General features: G+C 38.9%; 2 protein-coding genes across 2 annotated transcripts; one reads left to right on the top strand and one right to left on the bottom strand.

Annotated features, from left to right (window-relative positions):
* The first annotated feature begins 12,397 nt into the window (after positions 1–12,397).
* LOC139782602 (uncharacterized) lies at positions 12,398–14,414 on the top strand. The gene is made up of 2 exons (XM_071721620.1): positions 12,398–12,942; positions 13,015–14,414. The coding sequence occupies exons 1-2, from the start codon at positions 12,774–12,776 to the stop codon at positions 14,262–14,264; spliced, it is 1,419 nt and encodes a 472-aa protein (XP_071577721.1). The 5' UTR covers positions 12,398–12,773; the 3' UTR covers positions 14,265–14,414.
* Positions 14,415–17,154: 2,740 nt separating this feature from the next.
* Positions 17,155–17,842, bottom strand: LOC139782597 (uncharacterized). The gene is made up of 2 exons (XM_071721617.1): positions 17,608–17,842; positions 17,155–17,537 (listed from the first exon to the last, which is right to left on the bottom strand). Exons 1-2 carry the CDS (start codon positions 17,840–17,842, stop codon positions 17,155–17,157), a joined length of 618 nt encoding a protein of 205 aa, XP_071577718.1.
* Positions 17,843–18,305: the final 463 nt, after the last annotated feature.

Below are 18,305 nucleotides of genomic sequence, written 5' to 3'. Positions count from 1 at the left end.
AATATTTGAAGTAAATATTAAATTAATATTAAATAAATGTTAAATAAATGTTTTTTCATTATTGCAAATAAATAATTAAAGTAAAATAAATATTAAATTAATGTCGAATAAATATTAAATAAATGTTTTTTTAAATCATTATTGCAGATGAATTATTAATGTAAAAGAAATATTAAATAAACGTTAAATGAACATTGTTTGCACAAGCTTTAGCCAAGCCTGATCTCGTTGAATGCTATAAATGATCGACAACACATACCCGAATAAGTCTTAAACTCTCAGTTTGAAAAGTAAGCAATATGAAACAATTTAGAAAAGTACATGAAATAAAACAGATAAGTATGCAATTTAGAATATTAAAATATTAGACAATATTTTATTTATAAGATCAAGCAATGTTAGAAACAAAGAAGGTCATTATCATTTCATATTCATGATAGAATCTTTTTTGTAATCCTTATATTCAATGTAGGAGATATTGTTCAATAATAAAGTTTTACAATAGTAGATTGATATCTTAAGTTTGTAGAATATTCAACTAAATAGTCATTTAACTGAACGTTATCTCGAAGAACGTATAAATTAATTGAATTGTATTAGTGTTTTCCGAATTCATTGGATGAATAAATATTGTTTCCAGTAATCGGTATTATTAATTAGTATTTTTAAGAAAAGAACCCGGAAGAACCAGATAATGACCTTAAATTATATAGAAATATTCTTAAATTAAGACACATTTACACATCAGTAAGATGGTTTTAATCACAGTCCCGAATAATACCAAGAATATATAAAAAAAAAATCTGAATGAATAATTGCAATTATTATTAATAATTTGGTAGTAAATATGTAAGGAAACATAACAATATTTTACTATGACTTTAGGATGGTAAATCAAGGCTTTAATATTACTAATATTACGACATGCGATAATATATCGAGATGAATAAAAAAATAGCAAATAATATAAATCGTAAACTGATTATTTAATTGATCTTCAAATATGTAACATTATTGTGAAAATTCTCTCCAGGATAATGTACGAGACATTAAACTCCATAAAGGTTACGCCGGATCGATCTCATGAAATGACGGACGGTAGAAATGACAGAAAAACATACCTGAAAAATGCAAAACTCCTGGAAACAAATGAGAGCAGATCTCATCGATCTGTTAACGTTTTCTTAACGTCCTCAATTGAAATTTTAATACGGCGATCGTTGTAAGCAATCCCGCTGATTCGGTTTGTAGAGCTACGGTAGTATACCGCGTGATTCATGGATTTCCGGCATGTCCAAACTATCTAATCTTTGCCTAACCTGAATATGAAAGGCCAAAGATGAGAATTATTCACGGATAGTAGGACGAATACTTTCCAAGCCGGAAATACCCCAAGCTCTACGCACCTGAATATGAAAAAGCAGATCCGAAGGATCGATATGTGGGCGAAGATCCGAAGGATCACTCTGAACAGGAAGATCCGTAGAATCGTTTCCTTATCGCGCAGGAAAGGGTCGGAGTTCCGCCTGATCCGCTGCTAGGTATACCTCAGCGGCACCGATCCGTCCCAACGCGATGCAGTAATTCCACTCACAGGAAAGTAGATCAGATTTCAGCGAAGGAAAAGAACGTCCGAAGGACCGAGCACTAGCACTTAGCACACGCATCAGACAAACAAAGTCTGTTGAATCAATGATTTCACTGCTATAGCAACTCGTGAAGAAAACCAAAGAAGATCGAGACTCGCGCGATCGTACCAATCTCATGAAAACTTCGTATGCATTACATTCAACTTCTCGATATACATCTCGAATGCTCGACTCTCGCAGTATTTTTTAAACAAACATTAAATAAATATTTTCTCTAAATCATTATTTCAAGTAAATAATAATCAATGTAAAATAAATATTTAATAAATATTAAATAAATATTATTTTTACAATGAATTGTACAATGTATAATTAATGAAAAACAAATATTAAAAAAACATTTAAAAAATATTGTCTGCTGATTGGGGGGATTTTAAATCTGTAAAGCCAATTCGAATAAAATCGTACACCTATAAATATCGGTTATTACTGTCCCTCCAGGATTCCCTTAATATTATTTGCAATCTGTAATGATATAAACATCAATCGTGCCGCGCGAAACAAAAAAGACGCAAACATATAGTAATTCTTTAATTTATTCCTTAAAGATGCAATTTTGTGAAATAACTTTATTATATATGGATAAAATTTTGGCATAAAACTGTTTTTAATTTTTATTTATAGAAAAAATATAATTTCACAGAAATAAGAATAGGAATGGGAATTAGCACAGGAGTTTTGTTCGACCAAACTGGCAATTTTATTATTAAAAAGACGCTACGTTTTAACCGCAAAATTCGGTCCTTTTCAAGCGTGTATGACTCGCAAATATTAATTAGTTGGACATAGTTTCCAAAATACGCCGAATCTAAAAACTAAATATCAGATTTTGTAGAACGTAGCAGATAGAATAAGTCTAGAAGCATTATATAAATCAAAAACTTACATATTAGAGTGTTATTTCAAGAAATAGAAAACGGTTTCACTACATTTCCGTTGTCCGTAATTATATCAGAGGGACGAGTCCCTGTCGTGCGATGGTGAAATTGCGACTGTCGCAATTTCACCATCGCACGACAGGGACTCGTCCCTCTGATATAATTACGGACAACGGAAATGTAGTGAAACCGTTTTCTATTTCTTGAAATAACACTCTAATATGTAAGTTTTTGATTTATATAATGCTCCTAGACTTATTCTATCTGCTACGTTCTACAAAATCTGATATTTAGTTTTTAGATTCGGCGTATTTTGGAAACTATGTCCAACTAATTAATATTTGCGAGTCATACACGCTTGAAAAGGACCGAATTTTGCGGTTGAAACGTAGCGTCTTTTTAATAATAAAATTGCCAGTTTGGTCGAACAAAACTCCTGTGCTAATTGTTAATTATTTGCTGGCGACTCAACTTCTCAGGAATGGGAATGTTTCAAAAAATATTAAATTTTTGAAAATTCTAAATACCTAGTTGTAAAGTACATGAAAAACTATAAAAGGTTTCGTTTAAAACATTTTTTAATAAATCTTACCATATTAACAATGATTCCGTAGAATCAAATATAAGCGTTATTTTTGAAAGGTTGTTTTACTCCTCAGTTTACCCTGGGCAATAATTGTAACATGTCCTTTGTAAGATGTGTTCTTATTTATCATATGAAATTCTAGAGATAATCATTCCATGATAATTGTTCTGTATCGATCAGGTATAATGGATACTAATATCATAGTAAAACACAAGGACGAAACATAGAGATATAATTCTAATTTATGATATTAAATATAACTTTCATTGAATTGTTTTATACTGATATATAGAAGTATCATACATGCTCTATGTACACAATATAATGTTTTAAGCATTGTTGTGTTAAACAATGAACTATTTAACTGTTGCTCAACAGTAATCTATATAATTATAAAAAAAATATTATGTATCGATTATTTGAAAATCAATAGCTAATTTATCTCTTAAGTTATAATTTTTACTTAACAACTCATTTCATAGTAAATAACACAAAATGTACTGTGTATCAATCGCCTCTATCTTTATATTAATTATTAATACTCTATAATGAACTTTAATTCACTTTAATTCACTGTATTTCTAACTGCGTCAAAGATTTTAAGAGAATTCTAAGAGGTACTGAAATAGCGAGTATATTGAATATTTAATGTTATGAAGGATCGAATAGATGCGGATTATAGTCGGAAACTAACTATCCGAAGAAATGGCATATTTACGATTGAAACCACAACAACTGCTTCGAATTCTTGAAATATTAGGAGTATTATCTAGTACATCGTCAAAACCGATTTCTGGGCGTTTTACCATTCTCAGAAATATCGTATGGTGTCTTACCTTTGGCAATTTAATATTTCAATTAATTGGCGAGTTTCTGTATATTTATCACTGTTAAGATAGCATTATGGTACTGAAAACTATATTTGTAGCTGCTTGTGTTATTGATGCAGTTCTAAATCTCATAATATGTCACGTCCAAAAAGAACGACTTCAGGTAAAATAATTCTTATTACTTTAATATAAACATAAGGAAAAAGAATAATTTTTATACGTATTTAATGCGAGTTTAATTTGGCTTAGGATGTGACAGACACGCGCTACGCGCGCGCTATTTAGTTTTAATATTATACTGTTACTGTTACACTATTAATCCCTTGATACACACAACTGTCAAAATATGCTATGACAGCCGTTTATGAAGTAAGTGTAGCAAGAGAACAAATAGGCATCACCGAAAAGAGCCGACAATACATTTCGAGACTTTCGAGAAGACTTCGATACATTCGAGTATCGATTTAACATGCCTTTTTTTAGAAAGACTAGATATCGCTATTTAACTTTAATATTTCACTGTTATTATTATACACTATTAGCCACACAACTGTCAAAATATGCTATGATAGTCGGTCATGAAGTAAGCGCAGAGAGAGAATCAACCCACACAGCAAAATATATCACCAAAATATCTAGAAGATATCTGAATGACGGAATATCTGAGTGCGCAAGATATCATGAGAATATCTGAGAGACATCTCCAAGATTATAAAAAGCCATGATAATTTTATCTCAGATATGATATCTGATTCTGCATATATGTCGGATATCTATGCCTCATTTAAAAGCAGATATGTTACATACAACCCAAATAGCACGAAGAAAAAAAGATTTTTTTTTTAAATTCTCGATTTATGAAATTAATTCTTTTTCCGTATTTATTCTCTCTTCTAAAATGATTTTTAAGAGTTCATAAGAAATTCATTTTTATGTCACAAATTCTGAGTCTTTCAAATATAAAAGAAGTTCTTTTTATAAAAATTCGCAATAAATTCAAAATTATGCTTCGATACTATTCCAATATTTTGCATTTTGCCATCTCTGTATGATATCTCGGAGGTATCACGAAAAATATTAAAGCCAAGTATCTCACAGGCTCGCCTTTTATCCTGGTGCGTAAGGATTTTTGCTTATGAGAAGATACTGGCGCATGTACCCGCGTCGCGGCAGCACATGTTACTAGCGCTCGCCCGAGCAAAAATTTTTTAAGTCCCTTCGCGACATGTTGATTTTGCGCTGCGGTCGTTACCTCCGGCGCAGCCTCAACAAAAGTTTTCTAAGTCCCCTCGCGGCGAGTTGCTTTCGCGCTGCGGTCGTTACCTCCGGCACCGCCTGAGTAAAAATTTTTTAAGTTCCTTCGCGGCGTGTGGCTTTCGCCGGGACGAATCGGTACGGCGTCCAAGTCCTCTCGGATTGTTTTATTGGCTACGAATAAACTTGAGTTGATCTTTATAAAATATAAGAGCTAACTGTAAATCCATATATTTGAATGCAAATGTTGCAGAGATGTCTTTTTCAAAGATATAATGTGATATCGAGTAATGATGTCCTGTAGATATTCTGTAAATATCTGAAAATAAGATATCTCAGATTTGACTTAAAATTGTAGGCACAAAGATATCTGGTTATATCTCAGATATATTTTGCTGTGTGGGAATCGACATCACGGAAAAGCGACAACAATACTTCGATAGATTCGAGTATCAATGACATGCTTTTTTTAGAAGAGGACAAGACACCACAAGCGTAGCGCGCGCTATTTAGTATTAATATTATACTATTACTATTACATTACAGTATTAACCCCTTGATAAACACAATTCTGTCAAAATATGCGATAACAGCCGCTCACGAATTCTAAGCGTACCAAGAGAACTAATCGGCATCGCGAGAAAGTGACAACAATAAACTTCATTATACATATGCGAATAGTAGAATCCTTGGAGCTTGCATGTATACACAAGTATTTTAACAACAGTATTTTAAAAGCTTTTCTACTAATTAATTTGAATAACTTTTGTCTGAAATATTTTTTTTATTTGTCTATTACTTTTTTAGATATTCTAGGAATACTCTGTAACTTCTGTAAGATTTTCGAATAGATATAAGTGTACAATTTTCAAATAAAGATAGGCATGAGTCGGTTGGATAGCGTTAGCACAAAAATAAATAAGCAAGAAGTCCGGAAGGTTAAATGGAGTATGGGAAAGCTTTCGCGCGTTCTGAAGGAAGGCACGGACGGACGGCAGATAAATTTGAGTCGCTGAGCGAGAAGTACATAACGTAATTTGGAGAGAGAGAGAATCATAGGTGCGTGCGAGATATATAGATATAGAGAGATAGATCGGTCGAAAAGCCTTGCGGTAAAGTAACGAGGAAATGTTCCCGGACTATTATATTTATAAAATAAAGGACTGTTGTTATATTGAATTACAGTAGATATTTTTCTCAGAAGTGGGATTCACCTAGCGCTGCCCGGTTGCGCGTTTGTACGTTGAGGTGCGCAAAAATTGAGTATCGAGTTCGACAAAATGAATCGGGTGAGATTGGAACAATTAAACGTTGAGGGTTTGCGAGAGGTGGGTCGGCAAAATAATCTCGAAATACGTGGAGATAGAAGCACGCTTTTCGATCGGATTTTGGACTTTTACGAGAGAACGGGCTGGCCGGAGGAAGTCGCGGTCGCGTCGCAAAATTCAGAGGAGGCGAGTGCCGGAGCGGAGCTCCCGTCGCAGGAGGGAACGAGTGACGAAAACAGCGTGTCGTGCGTCCGGAAGGAGTCGCGGGGGGTGGTGGAGTCCTCCGCGCCCGGTGGGTCGTTGGCGGTGGGACGGCTGCATCCGGAAGATTTCCAACAATTGGTACAGGCGGTGACGCGGGCATTTGAAGGTCTGGTGCCCAGAGCTCAGCCAGAAATGTCTGCAAGGAGCACGCCGGTGACGAACGGAACAGCGGCGTCTTGTGCCAGTGAGGCCACAGCCGATTCCGGGCAGAATTGGAGTCAGATTAAATTCACGACCAAGCTAATACCCGCGTTTGCCGGTTCAGAGGAGGAAGAACGTGGTTCAGTGGATCGAACGTATTAGCAGTATCGGCAGGCTGTACAAGGTGTCTGACGAGGTTTTATTATTGTCGGCGGTAAGTCAGCTAAATCATAGAGCCCATGAATGGTACAACCGTCAGCCAGTGGAATCGGTGGCCACGTGGGAGGAATTAAAATTTCAATTACGTCGCTATTTCGAGCGAAAAGAAACGTATACCTCCATATTAAATAAAGTGAGCGCTAGATTGTGGAGAGCTCAATCTGAAAAATTCGTAGACTATGCTGAAGACAAGCTTAAGCTTATGCAGCAGTTGAATGTCTCCGAAAAAGAAAAAATCGAGCTATTGGCGGACGGTGTCAAGGAGCATTGGTTGAGAAGCTTGGCGTTGGGATTTTGGGGGGAGTCTGTGCCGGATTTTATTAATTATATGCGTAAAATTTCCGAGAATAATGTTGCTGTCCGACGTCCGGGGCTGGAGGCAAGAGCGGCGGAAAGGCCGGGATCTTTCACGGGGCGACCGGGTGCGGTGACGTGCTTCGCTTGTAAGCGGGTCATCTTTCTAAGGATTGCCGCTACAATTCGAGACCGACCTGTTTTAAATGCGGTCAACTGGGTCATCTCAGTAGCATCGCTGAATCAGCTGAGTGACGAGCCGGAAGCGGAATCAACGAGCGAGTCGATGATCAACGTGGCGGTAAATCATCGGGCGGTGGAAGCGTGCGTGCGAGTTGCGTTTGTCGGAAATGACGATAGATTTTTGAGTGCGTTTGTAGACACGGGTAGTCCGGTAAATTTGATTAAGAAATCGGCATATGCGAAATTCTGCGGGAACAATAAATTATTGAAAGTTAGTGATAATCTAAAAAACTTAAGGGAATAAATAATTCAGCGGTTACTGTACAAGGGAATATTCTAGATCAAATATGTATTGAAAAACTAAAGGGTCATTGGTTTGATGTAACCTTGCTAGTGGTAGACGATGACACCATTGTTTACGATTTGCTGTTGGGCAGAGAATTTTTCCGTAACTCTAAAATTAAACTAACGTACCAGCGCGGCAAATATCAGTTAGAATATTCACCTTCAAAAGATACCGGGTTATCTAGCATACTTCCAATATATGCGGTAGAGACCAAAGGTAAATTCGACCTTGTTATTGACAACTTTGATCCTCAGTTGCCGGTAAGTCACCGAAACATGTTGATAAGTTTGTTGGAAGAAGTAGAGAATATGAAAGTGGAAAGGGTCAAAGATGATTATTCGGTTAGAGTTTACTTAAAGGATACATCTTTGTTTAGATACTCACCTCGTAGAATGTCTTTCGCGGAAAGAAAAATTCTACGGGAAATTACTGACGACTTATTGAAGAAAGGCATTATTAAGCCAAGTAGATCTCCTTATTGCACCAGAGTAGTTTTGGTTACTAGAGCAAACGGTAAAGCACGTATGTGTATAGATCTAAGGCCGCAAAATCAACGAATAGATCCGCAAAAATTTCCTTTCCTTATTATTGAGGATCAAATCGACCAATTGCATGGAAAAGTTATTTTTACGAAGCTAGACTTAAAAGATGGTTTCCATCAGATTCCGATACATCCGGAGGATACAAAATATTTCTCTTTTGCGACACCCGATGGGCAATTTGAAAGTGTGATGATGCCGTTTGGTTATTCAGAAGGTCCCGCTGAATTTAAAAAACGATTGCTCGAGATTTTCGAGGAGCTTTGGCGACAGAATAAGCTATTAATTTATTTTGATGATATGTTTATTGCGACCGAAACGGTGGAAAAAAATCTAGAAATCTTGAGAGAGGTGTTAATTATTTTGAAAAAATACGGTTTGGAACTAAATTTAGCTAAGTGTATGTTCTTGAAGAAAGAAATAGAATGTTTAGGATATAATATGTCAAAGCATGGTGTAACCTTGTGCGAAAAACATGTTCAGGCGATATTGGATTTTCCTCGACCTACGACGGTGAAGCAAATTCAGTCTTTTTTAGGTTTAACAAATTATTTTCGGCGATTTATAAAGGATTACGCTCTAAAAGCAAAGCCGTTGCAAAATCTTACGAAAAGCGATTCTGTGTTCGATTTCAATAGCGACTGTATTCAAGCTTTTGAGACTTTGAAAAATGAATTAACTTCATCTCCGGTTCTGTGTATTTACAATCCAGCGGCCGAAACTGAGTTGCACACGGATGCTAGCGGTTTGGGTTTTGGAGCAATTCTATTCCAGAGGCAGAGGACCGGTAGCATGGCCCCCATAGCTTATTTTAGTAGAGCAACTACGGATGTCGAAAAAAGATATCATAGTTATGAGCTGGAAACGCTGGCTATTGTCAAGGTACTGGAACATTTTCATGTCTATTTGCAGGGTATCTCTTTTCGAATAATAACAGATTGCAATTCATTGGTTTTGGCGATGAAAAAAATTAATATAAATCCTAGAATCGCGCGTTGGACATTGAACATGCAAAATTATAAATTTGAGATGGTTCATCGTTCCGCAGAGAAAATGAAACACGCAGATACGCTGAGTAGAAATATACAGTCAATTAATGCAATAACTGCTTTAATGCAATAACTGCGAATACGAGCTTATGTATCGCCAGTTAATGGATCCGAAGGTTAAGGAAATCGCCGAAATCGTCGAATTGAGAGGTAGCGATAATTTCACCCTGATAGATGGGTTGTTATTCCGAGTTTGTAAAGATAAACCGTTATTCGTTGTTCCGGAAAGCATGATTGTAAACATAATTCGTATACATCACGACGATATGGGTCACGTAGGGCTAGACAAGACTATACACGGAATTATTAGCCATTATTGGTTTCCCGCGTTGAAACTTAAAGTTAGACAGTACATAGAAAATTGTGTAAAGTGCCTGACTTATTCGCTTACAGCTGGAAAAACGGAGGGAGAGTTAGAAATTTTCGAGAAGGAGGACACTCCAATGCAAACATTACATATGGACCATTTTGGTCCGCTCGAAGTTACCTCAGATGGATATAAGTATATTCTAGTTGTAGTTGACGCGTTTTCAAAATTTGTCTGGTTGCTTCCAACTAAAACCACTGGTTCGGAGGAAGTGATTCAAGTGCTGTTACCTATTTTTGCGCTATTCGGTTGTCCAAGGAGAATTATTAGCGATCGCGGTACGTCATTCACGTCTCATATCTTTAAAGAGTTTGTTAACGAAAAAAATATCAAACATGTACTGACTGCCGTTGGGTCTCCGTGGGCAAATGGGCAGGTGGAGCGCGTCAACAGATTTTTAAAGTCTACGTTGTCTAAAATTGTGGATAATCCGGCTGATTGGAAGAATGAGATTGGCACAGCACAATATGTCATAAATAATACTTTATATAAGGCCATTAATGCGACACCCAGTAAAGTTTTGTTGGGTTACGATGGTAGAAATGTCTTAGATGATAAACTACGTGAAATAGTTGATTCACTGCGAGGAATCGATGAGAGTTATTGCGAGGAGCGACAGCAAGTAAGAGATGTGGCGAAGACTATTAATCGAAAAATGCAGGAATATAATAAGCGACAATACGATAAGCGTTATAAAAAATGTACACGGTATAAGGAAGGAGATCTTATGGTTCGGGTAACGCAACATAAACTGGGGACAAACAAAAAATTATTACCGAAATATAAAGGGCTATATCAGATTAAAGCGGTGTTTCAGAAAAATAGATTTGTAGTAACTGATATACCAGGATATCCCCTTACGTCAAAGCCGTACAATACTATTCTCTCTCGATAAATTAAAACTATGGATACGAATAAATGAACCCTCAGCGGAATCAGAGTTAGGCGAAATCGAAGCACCACTAGATACACAAAATTCCGTTAATGACGCCGAGGTATAAATTGTATGTTGATGGTACTCTTAAAATGATGACAAGTCAAACTGTAAATTGCGCTGGATTATTTATTAACGAATTATTTAATGCAAGGAATGTAACAGTTCGAGGACGAACTGCATGGTCAGGACGGCCGAATCTGTAAGATTTTCGAATAGATATAAGTGTACAATTTTCAAATAGAGATAGGCATGAGTCGGTTGGATAGCGTTAGCACAAAAATAAATAAGCAAGAAGTCCGGAAGGTTAAATGGAGTAGGGGAAAGCCTTCGCGCGTTCTGAAGGAAGGCACGGACGGACGGCAGATAGATTTGAGTCGCTGAGCGAGAAGTACATAACGTAATTTGGAGAGAGAGAATCATAAGTGCGTGCGAGATATATTGTAGATATAGAGAGATAGATCGGTCGAAAAGCCTTGCGGTAAAGTAACGAGGGAATGTTCCCGGACTATATGTATGTTTATAAAATAAAGGACTGTCGTTATATTGAATTAAAAGATCGCACACTTCTTCAATATTTAGCTTATGATATTACGATTGTCGAAGGAAAAAGTGATACAGGAAAGCTTTTTTGACTTGATTTGATCTCGAGAATATGTTGTTACAATAGTAACCCAACTTTTTAAAATACTTGTGTATACATGCGAGCTTCAAAGAGATGTACACACAAATTCTACTATTCGCATATGTATAATAAAGTTTATTGTTGCCACTTTTTCGAGATGCTGATTGATTCTCTTGTTGCGCTTACAATTCATGAGCGGCTGTTATCGTATATTTTGACAGAATTGTGTTTTAAAATCGTTTTATACAAATTATTACAATAGAATTCGTGATAAAATAGTGCAATAATATATATACATGTATCGTGCAATACTGATGTTTAAAATTAAGTCATTCGTCAATTAAAAATATAAATAATAATACTAATGTAATAAAAAATTATTTTTAGTAAGCTAGTTGAAGTTTAAAACGTTCGATCTTGGAGTGATTTTTTAGAAATAATTTGTTCCATTTTTCCATGCACAGAGAAACTTCTGACATGAGTGCCATACATAAAATACATAAAAGACCGAGTCGACACATTGCCAAAGCATTCTCGTAATAAAAGAACCTACCTCCAGATCACATTAGACATTCTTGCTACGCTGAAAATAATTTGTTCCAGATTTCTTTTGGCACAGAAGAACTTCTGAGAAATAGAACAAATCATTTATAAAAAAAATCGCTCTAGAAACGTTCCAAACTTCGAACAGCTGGAACAATAATTAGGAATTTTTATTATTTACATATATAAGTACGCGTGGATATTTCGGATTAAACGGAGCACTTCCGGATCTCGACTGTTAATAAACTATTACTTTTCTGACGTAATGAATATTAAAGATTGTTCTCGATTGTATATTTTGGCACAAAACGCAAAAATAAATTAGAAAATTTTATTACATATGCAAGTACGCGCGGATACTTTGCGTAAAACGGAACAGTTCCGGGTCTCAACTATTAACAAACTATTATTTTTTTTCTGGTTCTAGGAAGAAATCTCCCCGGAAAAATCCTCCCCGGAAACAAGTTCCCGGGAAAATCTCCCCGGAAAGAATCTCCCCCGGAAAAAATCTCCTACGGAAAAAATCTCCCCCGGAAAAAAACTCCCCCGGAAAAAATCTCCCCCGGAAATAATCTCCCCCCGATAAAATATCCCCCGGAAAAAATCCAGCACTACTGTATTTCAAATTGAGACGGCATTTTGAAGGGCCGTTACACTAGACTGTGCGACTTTATTTGGTGCTTGTATATGTTATTATTCGGAACCGTCAACTGATTGTGCTGTGTTTACTCATCGTCAGCAATATCACCTCGATTAACAGTAATCAGTCTGTTGTAAGTACTGGTAGCGATATTATCGTGCACCATGCCGCTCAAATTTGTAAAAAGCAACAAGGGAAAGAATCAGCTGATTGCTGATGGTGAATTGTATTACAAGCATGGGGAGGGGTCTAATGGAAAAGTTATTTGGCGGTGTGTGCAGTATAAAACCGGGTGTCGTGGGATTTGTCACACGTCGTCGGTGTTACGCGATGGTACGTAAATTAATGTACTTAACAGCAGTATCGGAAATTTTTCATTACTCTTTTACTTTTTGCTTATTATAGGCATCATTTTGCATCAAACTGAGCACACAACTCACGCTCCTAACGCTGCAGCAGTTGAGACAAAGCGCGTTGTTGCAAAATTACGGAAGAAAGCGGTGACAAGCAAGGAAGCATCATCGTCATTAGTGGCGTCTGTGCTGGGTACGGTGTCGTCTCCTGTTGCTGCACAATTACCGAGTGCTGAGTCATTGAGTCGGACTGTCCGAGGAATCCGTCAAAGGAACAATCCTTTACCGCCTAATCCCAGGAAGAGCACACTGTATGAAATACCAGAACACTTTCAACAGACATTGAAGAGCGTGAAATTCTTGTTATTCGACTCTGAGGATATTAACAACAGACTGCTTATATTTGCTACGGAGGATAATCTGCAGGTGTTGCGAGGATGTGACACATGGTATTGTGATGGTACTTTTAAAGTAGTGCCTGAAATATTCGACCAACTGTACACCGTACATGGGGAGGTGAATGGCAAGGTTGTGCCTCTTGTATATGCGTTATGCCCTAATCGACGCAAGAGAACATATCAAACTCTGTTGCGGGTTCTAAAAGATGCTATTCCCGGGGTGGCCCCAAAAAATGTAATGTCGGATTTTGAGATGGCATTTTTAAAAGCCGTTACACTAGAATTTCCCGAATGTGAACTCAAGGGGTGTTTATTCCATTTCGGTCAAGCACTTTGGCGTAGTATACAAGATCACGACCTTGCGCCATTGTACCGCGAGAGCAGCCGCGTGGCTCGTAATTTACGAATGTTATTCGCATTGGCATTCGTTCCTTTCTGCGATGTACATTACGCGTACGATGCTTTGCTACAGTCGAAATTTTTCACTGATAATGAGAAGGATTTGAGAGGTTTCCTCGATTATTTTGAGCACACTTGGGTTGGCGTGTTAGGTCGTCGTAAAGTACGACGCGGCGCAATGTTTGATGTTTCTTTGTGGAACCACTACTCCTCAGTGATGGTGGCTGTTGCTCGTACCAACAATGCAGTGGAAGGATGGCACCATGCACTAAATCGGAGAGCAAATGGTTCGCATCTCGTACTGTGGAAAATGATCGAGTTGCTTCAGGCAGAGCAGGGTCTCGTCGAGGCTCACATTGCGCGCGCGAATGCTCACGCTCCTGCGAATAATAGAAACAAGCGCTACAAAGACAACGATGCGCGATTGAAGAGTCTCGTTGCAGCATACAACCGACAGGATGTGTTACAATATTTGAAAAATGTCGCTGCCAATCTGTCGTTATAAAAATGTGTTATGATTTATGTGTTATTTATCTTTGTTGTTAGTTACGCCGATTGTATTACGTTAATTGCGCTTTGTTGAATGCGTTTAAATTCCTGAGGAATGTTGCTGTCAATCTTTCGTTGTTTTAAATTATCATGAGTTATGTATTTATTGTCTTTGTTTTTAGTCACGGCCCTGCGGGGGGCTCCACTATCATTAAACTATACACATAGTGTGCCTTGAAAAGTACGTGCGTGGGCTTTTCACACGTGGAAAGTTGTAAACCCATGTGGCACCTCGGTTTTTGCTGGGCACCGAAAATGTTTCCGGGGGAGATTTTTTCCGGGGGAGATTTTTGCCGGGGGAGATTTTTTCCGGGGGAGATTTTTTCCGGGGGAGATATTTTCCGAGGGAGATTTTTTCCGGGGGAGATTTTTTGATGGGGAGATTTTTTCCGGAGAGATTTTTTCCGGGAACTGATTTCCGGGAGATTTTTTCCGGGGAACAAAACGTCGGTTACGATTTTTTTTTAAGTTATATATGGATCTTAAACATTGTTCACGTACTTGTTTATCATTTTGGCACAAAACGCAGAAGCAATCGTTTAGAAAAATGCTCTCTTTTATTTGAAAATCTTTTTCATTATTTGCTACGCAATTATTTTCGTCCCTGTTTCTTTCCTTTTTCTTCTTCTTTCTTCTGTGTTTATTTCCACTTTTTCCATCATTACTTTTCTATTCACAAAAATTATAAATTATTTATTATGTACACACGTATCCATGCAAATATAGGGGAGACCGGGGTTAAACCGCCAGTTTTGTTTTGGTGCCGATTTTTAACAACAAAATAAATAATTTTAGTTAAATGTGGTATACCACTGTAAAGAGTGAACCTTTAGCTACAAAATTTATATAGGAAATTTTTATCTATGTTGCTTTGTTTAACCGGTATAGAGCAAAAACGACAACGGTGGAAAAATTGAAATCTCAAAAATGCCGGGGTTGAACCGCCACTCCCCCGGGGCTAATCCGCCACACTGCATTTTCAATACATATACGTACATCTAATCCTGAAAAATGATAGGATACATTTTAATAATTGTTTTTTAAGAGAAAAATATAAAAATTTATTTAAAATTTTTATGCAAAACATTATTAAAAAATAATTGTTTTACCTATTCCATAAAACAATTTAGGCACGTGAATACAGAGGTTAACCAAATCGTAAACTCCCCAACGGCACGTCACATTGTCAACGCGGGCAACCACGGGGAATACGCGTGACGGCGTTCCGGTGCCATAGGATCAGCGCGGACCCTCGAGCAACCTAATCAAGCCGCGTTTCTCGCGGGGGAGCGATAAATAGCGACAGGGGGGTTAGAAAAGCTCGCGGTGGAGCGCGACCATTTTACCGACTCGACGGCGTCCTCGCGCCGATTCCTCGACGCGCCGACGACGACGACGACGACGGCCATGACCACCACGACGACGACGGCCACGACCACCACGACGACGACGGCCACGACCACCACGACGACAACGGCCACGACCACGACGACGACGACGACGACGACGACGACGACGATGACCACCACCGACACCACCACCACTACAACGGCGGCGACAATGACGCCGAGACGATGCGGCGAACGCTGGACGATGCGGTCGCACGCGCGACTGTCACTGACACAACGACCAACAACGACGATTTACCGCGGCCGGGAGTCGGGACGATCTACAGCGCGCACGGCATGTCAACTCTCGCGCGGAAATCGCGGGATCTCAGAGCCGTGCCGTGCCCCGCCGTACCTCGCCGACGTGCCGTGAGTGTGAGCGATCTCGAAAACAACGGTCCGCCCTCTTTTCGGTCGGCCAAAACACCCGTTTTGCGACGATACGTGCGTACCATTTCCCTCCTACACAAACTGACGCACGTGCAAGGGAAGACAGAATCACGCTCGAGGGAAACCTAACCTGAAATCGCCGTGAGCTGAAGTCGTGCGCCCGGCGCGCCACAGTGACGAGACTGGCGGACCAGCCCCGGGTGCTTACTGGCGGATAAGCCCCAAACATAAGTTTCAGGTTTGATCGCCCACGAAATATTAGACATCAACGATAATGAAAAAACTACACTGGATTCGTGTTCAGCATGCATTACTCTTTATAATCACGTACCTCGAGATTTGGAGAGCAAATATTATTGCAGATATTACAATATTTCCACGCGCAGAAAATTTCACTTTCACCTTCCGAAAACACGTTTGCCCTCGTAAAAATCATAACACGGCAGGTAACCTGCCAAAACTCCGTTGGTCACATGGGTACCATAAGCAGCGTTTACAATGTTAATAGCGAGTTCGCACAATATACAGGTTCCGAGATATTTGATTTGGCGGTTCAACCCAGTTGGCGGTTTAGCCCCGGTCTCCTCTACATATATTTATATATATGTTATTGTATTATATGTATGATAAAGTTGAGCTGTCAAAATTTTCGATTAATTAAAATTATTATTAGAATTAATAAAATTATCAATTTTTTATTAAATTCTTAATTGTATATATGTTATGTATATATATATATATATATATATATATATATGTACCAGCTCACATTTTTCCACCTCTCCCTTCCTACATTGCATTCCTACATACTTTTGTTTTTCCACTATTCAATACCAGTCCCTTTCTGTCCAAATACCCCTCTAATTTTCCCATCATTCCCTTCATATCTTCCTCACTCTGCGTCAACATCGCTATATCGTCTGCACAAGCCAACGTATATAACTTCCTCCCAACCTAATTCCACCCCAACCCCCTCTTCTCAGCTCGTCATCAATGTCCGTCATCAGCAACGTAAACAAAATCAGGCTTAACGGGCACCCCTGTCCAAAACTTCTCTCCCAGCTCCTCTCACACCCTTACCCTGCATACCGTCTTCCCCAACAGCTCCTTACATCTCATCACCAAGCCCTCCCTCACTCCACTTTTCCTTATCGCTTCCATCAGAATCCTCCTGTCCACCGAGTCAAAAGCTGCCTTCAAGTCCACGAACAACACCACCATCTTCCCCTTCTTCCTATTTACCTGCCTATTTATTAAGTAATTCAATACATAGATGTTGTCCGTGGTCCCTACACCTTTCCTAAACCCTGTCTGATTCGGCGGAAGCAAGCCCTTCTCTTCTACCTCCTTCCTCAACCTTTCCGCCAAAACAGCAGCGTACACCTTGTATGCCGTTTGTGTTAACGTCACCCCTCTGTAGTTCCCCACTTTCTCCCCCTTCCCCTTCTTTCCTATGGGCACTATAATTCCCTCCCTCCAATCTTCCGGCCAACCCTCTTCTTTCCACACTCTATTACATACCTCCCACAACCATTCCTTCCTTCACCACCTCCCCACCAAACTTCCATACCTCATTTGGAATTCCATCACTTCCCATCGCTTTTCCCTCCCTAAGCTTTCCCACCACTTCCCACACCTCTTCTCTCCTTATCTCCTCCTCTTCCTCCTCCAACTCCCCTTCTCTTCTTGCTCCCATCACCACCCTCCCTTCCACTCCTCCCAACAAATCTCTGAAATACCTATCCCATTCCTGCATACTAATTCCCTCGTTCAACCTTCTTCTCCTCTTTCTCTCCCTGTTTACCACCTTCCATATCTGCCCCTCTGTCCAAATCTCCTTTACCTCCCCTTCCTATTTCTCCACTTTTCTTCTTTTCTTCTCCTCACACAGCTTCTTGTATCGCTGTTTTTCCTCCCTATAACTGTCATCCTTCCTTCCTTCCCTTCTCCATTTCCTTAACATGAGCCCTTTTTTTTCCCTTCCTTACATTCCTCACCCCATCAGCCCCTTTCTCCCCGCCCTTCTTGCCCTTCCCATTCACTTCCCTTAATACCTTCCCTATCCTCCCTTTCAGCCCCTGCCACTCCTCTTCCACTCCCCCTTCCTGAATTTGCTTATCCCCCACTAACTCTTTAAATTGTTTCCTGTCCCCCTCCGACCAATCTCCTCTCCCACTTCCGCTCTTCCCCCTTCCTTTTATCCAAACCGTCCTCCACCC

This window comes from Temnothorax nylanderi, unplaced genomic scaffold, assembly GCF_030848795.1.
Source record: "Temnothorax nylanderi isolate EJ_2023f unplaced genomic scaffold, tnyl_v1.0 TNYL_tig0427_pilon, whole genome shotgun sequence".
In the NCBI taxonomy this organism is placed as follows: domain Eukaryota; kingdom Metazoa; phylum Arthropoda; class Insecta; order Hymenoptera; family Formicidae; genus Temnothorax; species Temnothorax nylanderi.
This window is presented reverse-complemented; position numbering and strand designations above follow the sequence as displayed.

Coding starts and splice junctions, on each gene's coding strand:
- LOC139782602 (XM_071721620.1), top strand. CDS start 12,774: ATGCCGCTCAAATTTGTAAAAAGCAACAAGGGAAAGAATCAGCTGATT. Junction 12,943..13,014: donor GTCGTCGGTGTTACGCGATG/GTACGTAAATTA, acceptor TGCTTATTATAG/GCATCATTTTGCATCAAACT.
- LOC139782597 (XM_071721617.1), bottom strand. CDS start 17,842: ATGCAGGAATGGGATAGGTATTTCAGAGATTTGTTGGGAGGAGTGGAA. Junction 17,538..17,607: donor GGAAGGAATGGTTGTGGGAG/GTATGTAATAGA, acceptor TAGTGCCCATAG/GAAAGAAGGGGAAGGGGGAG.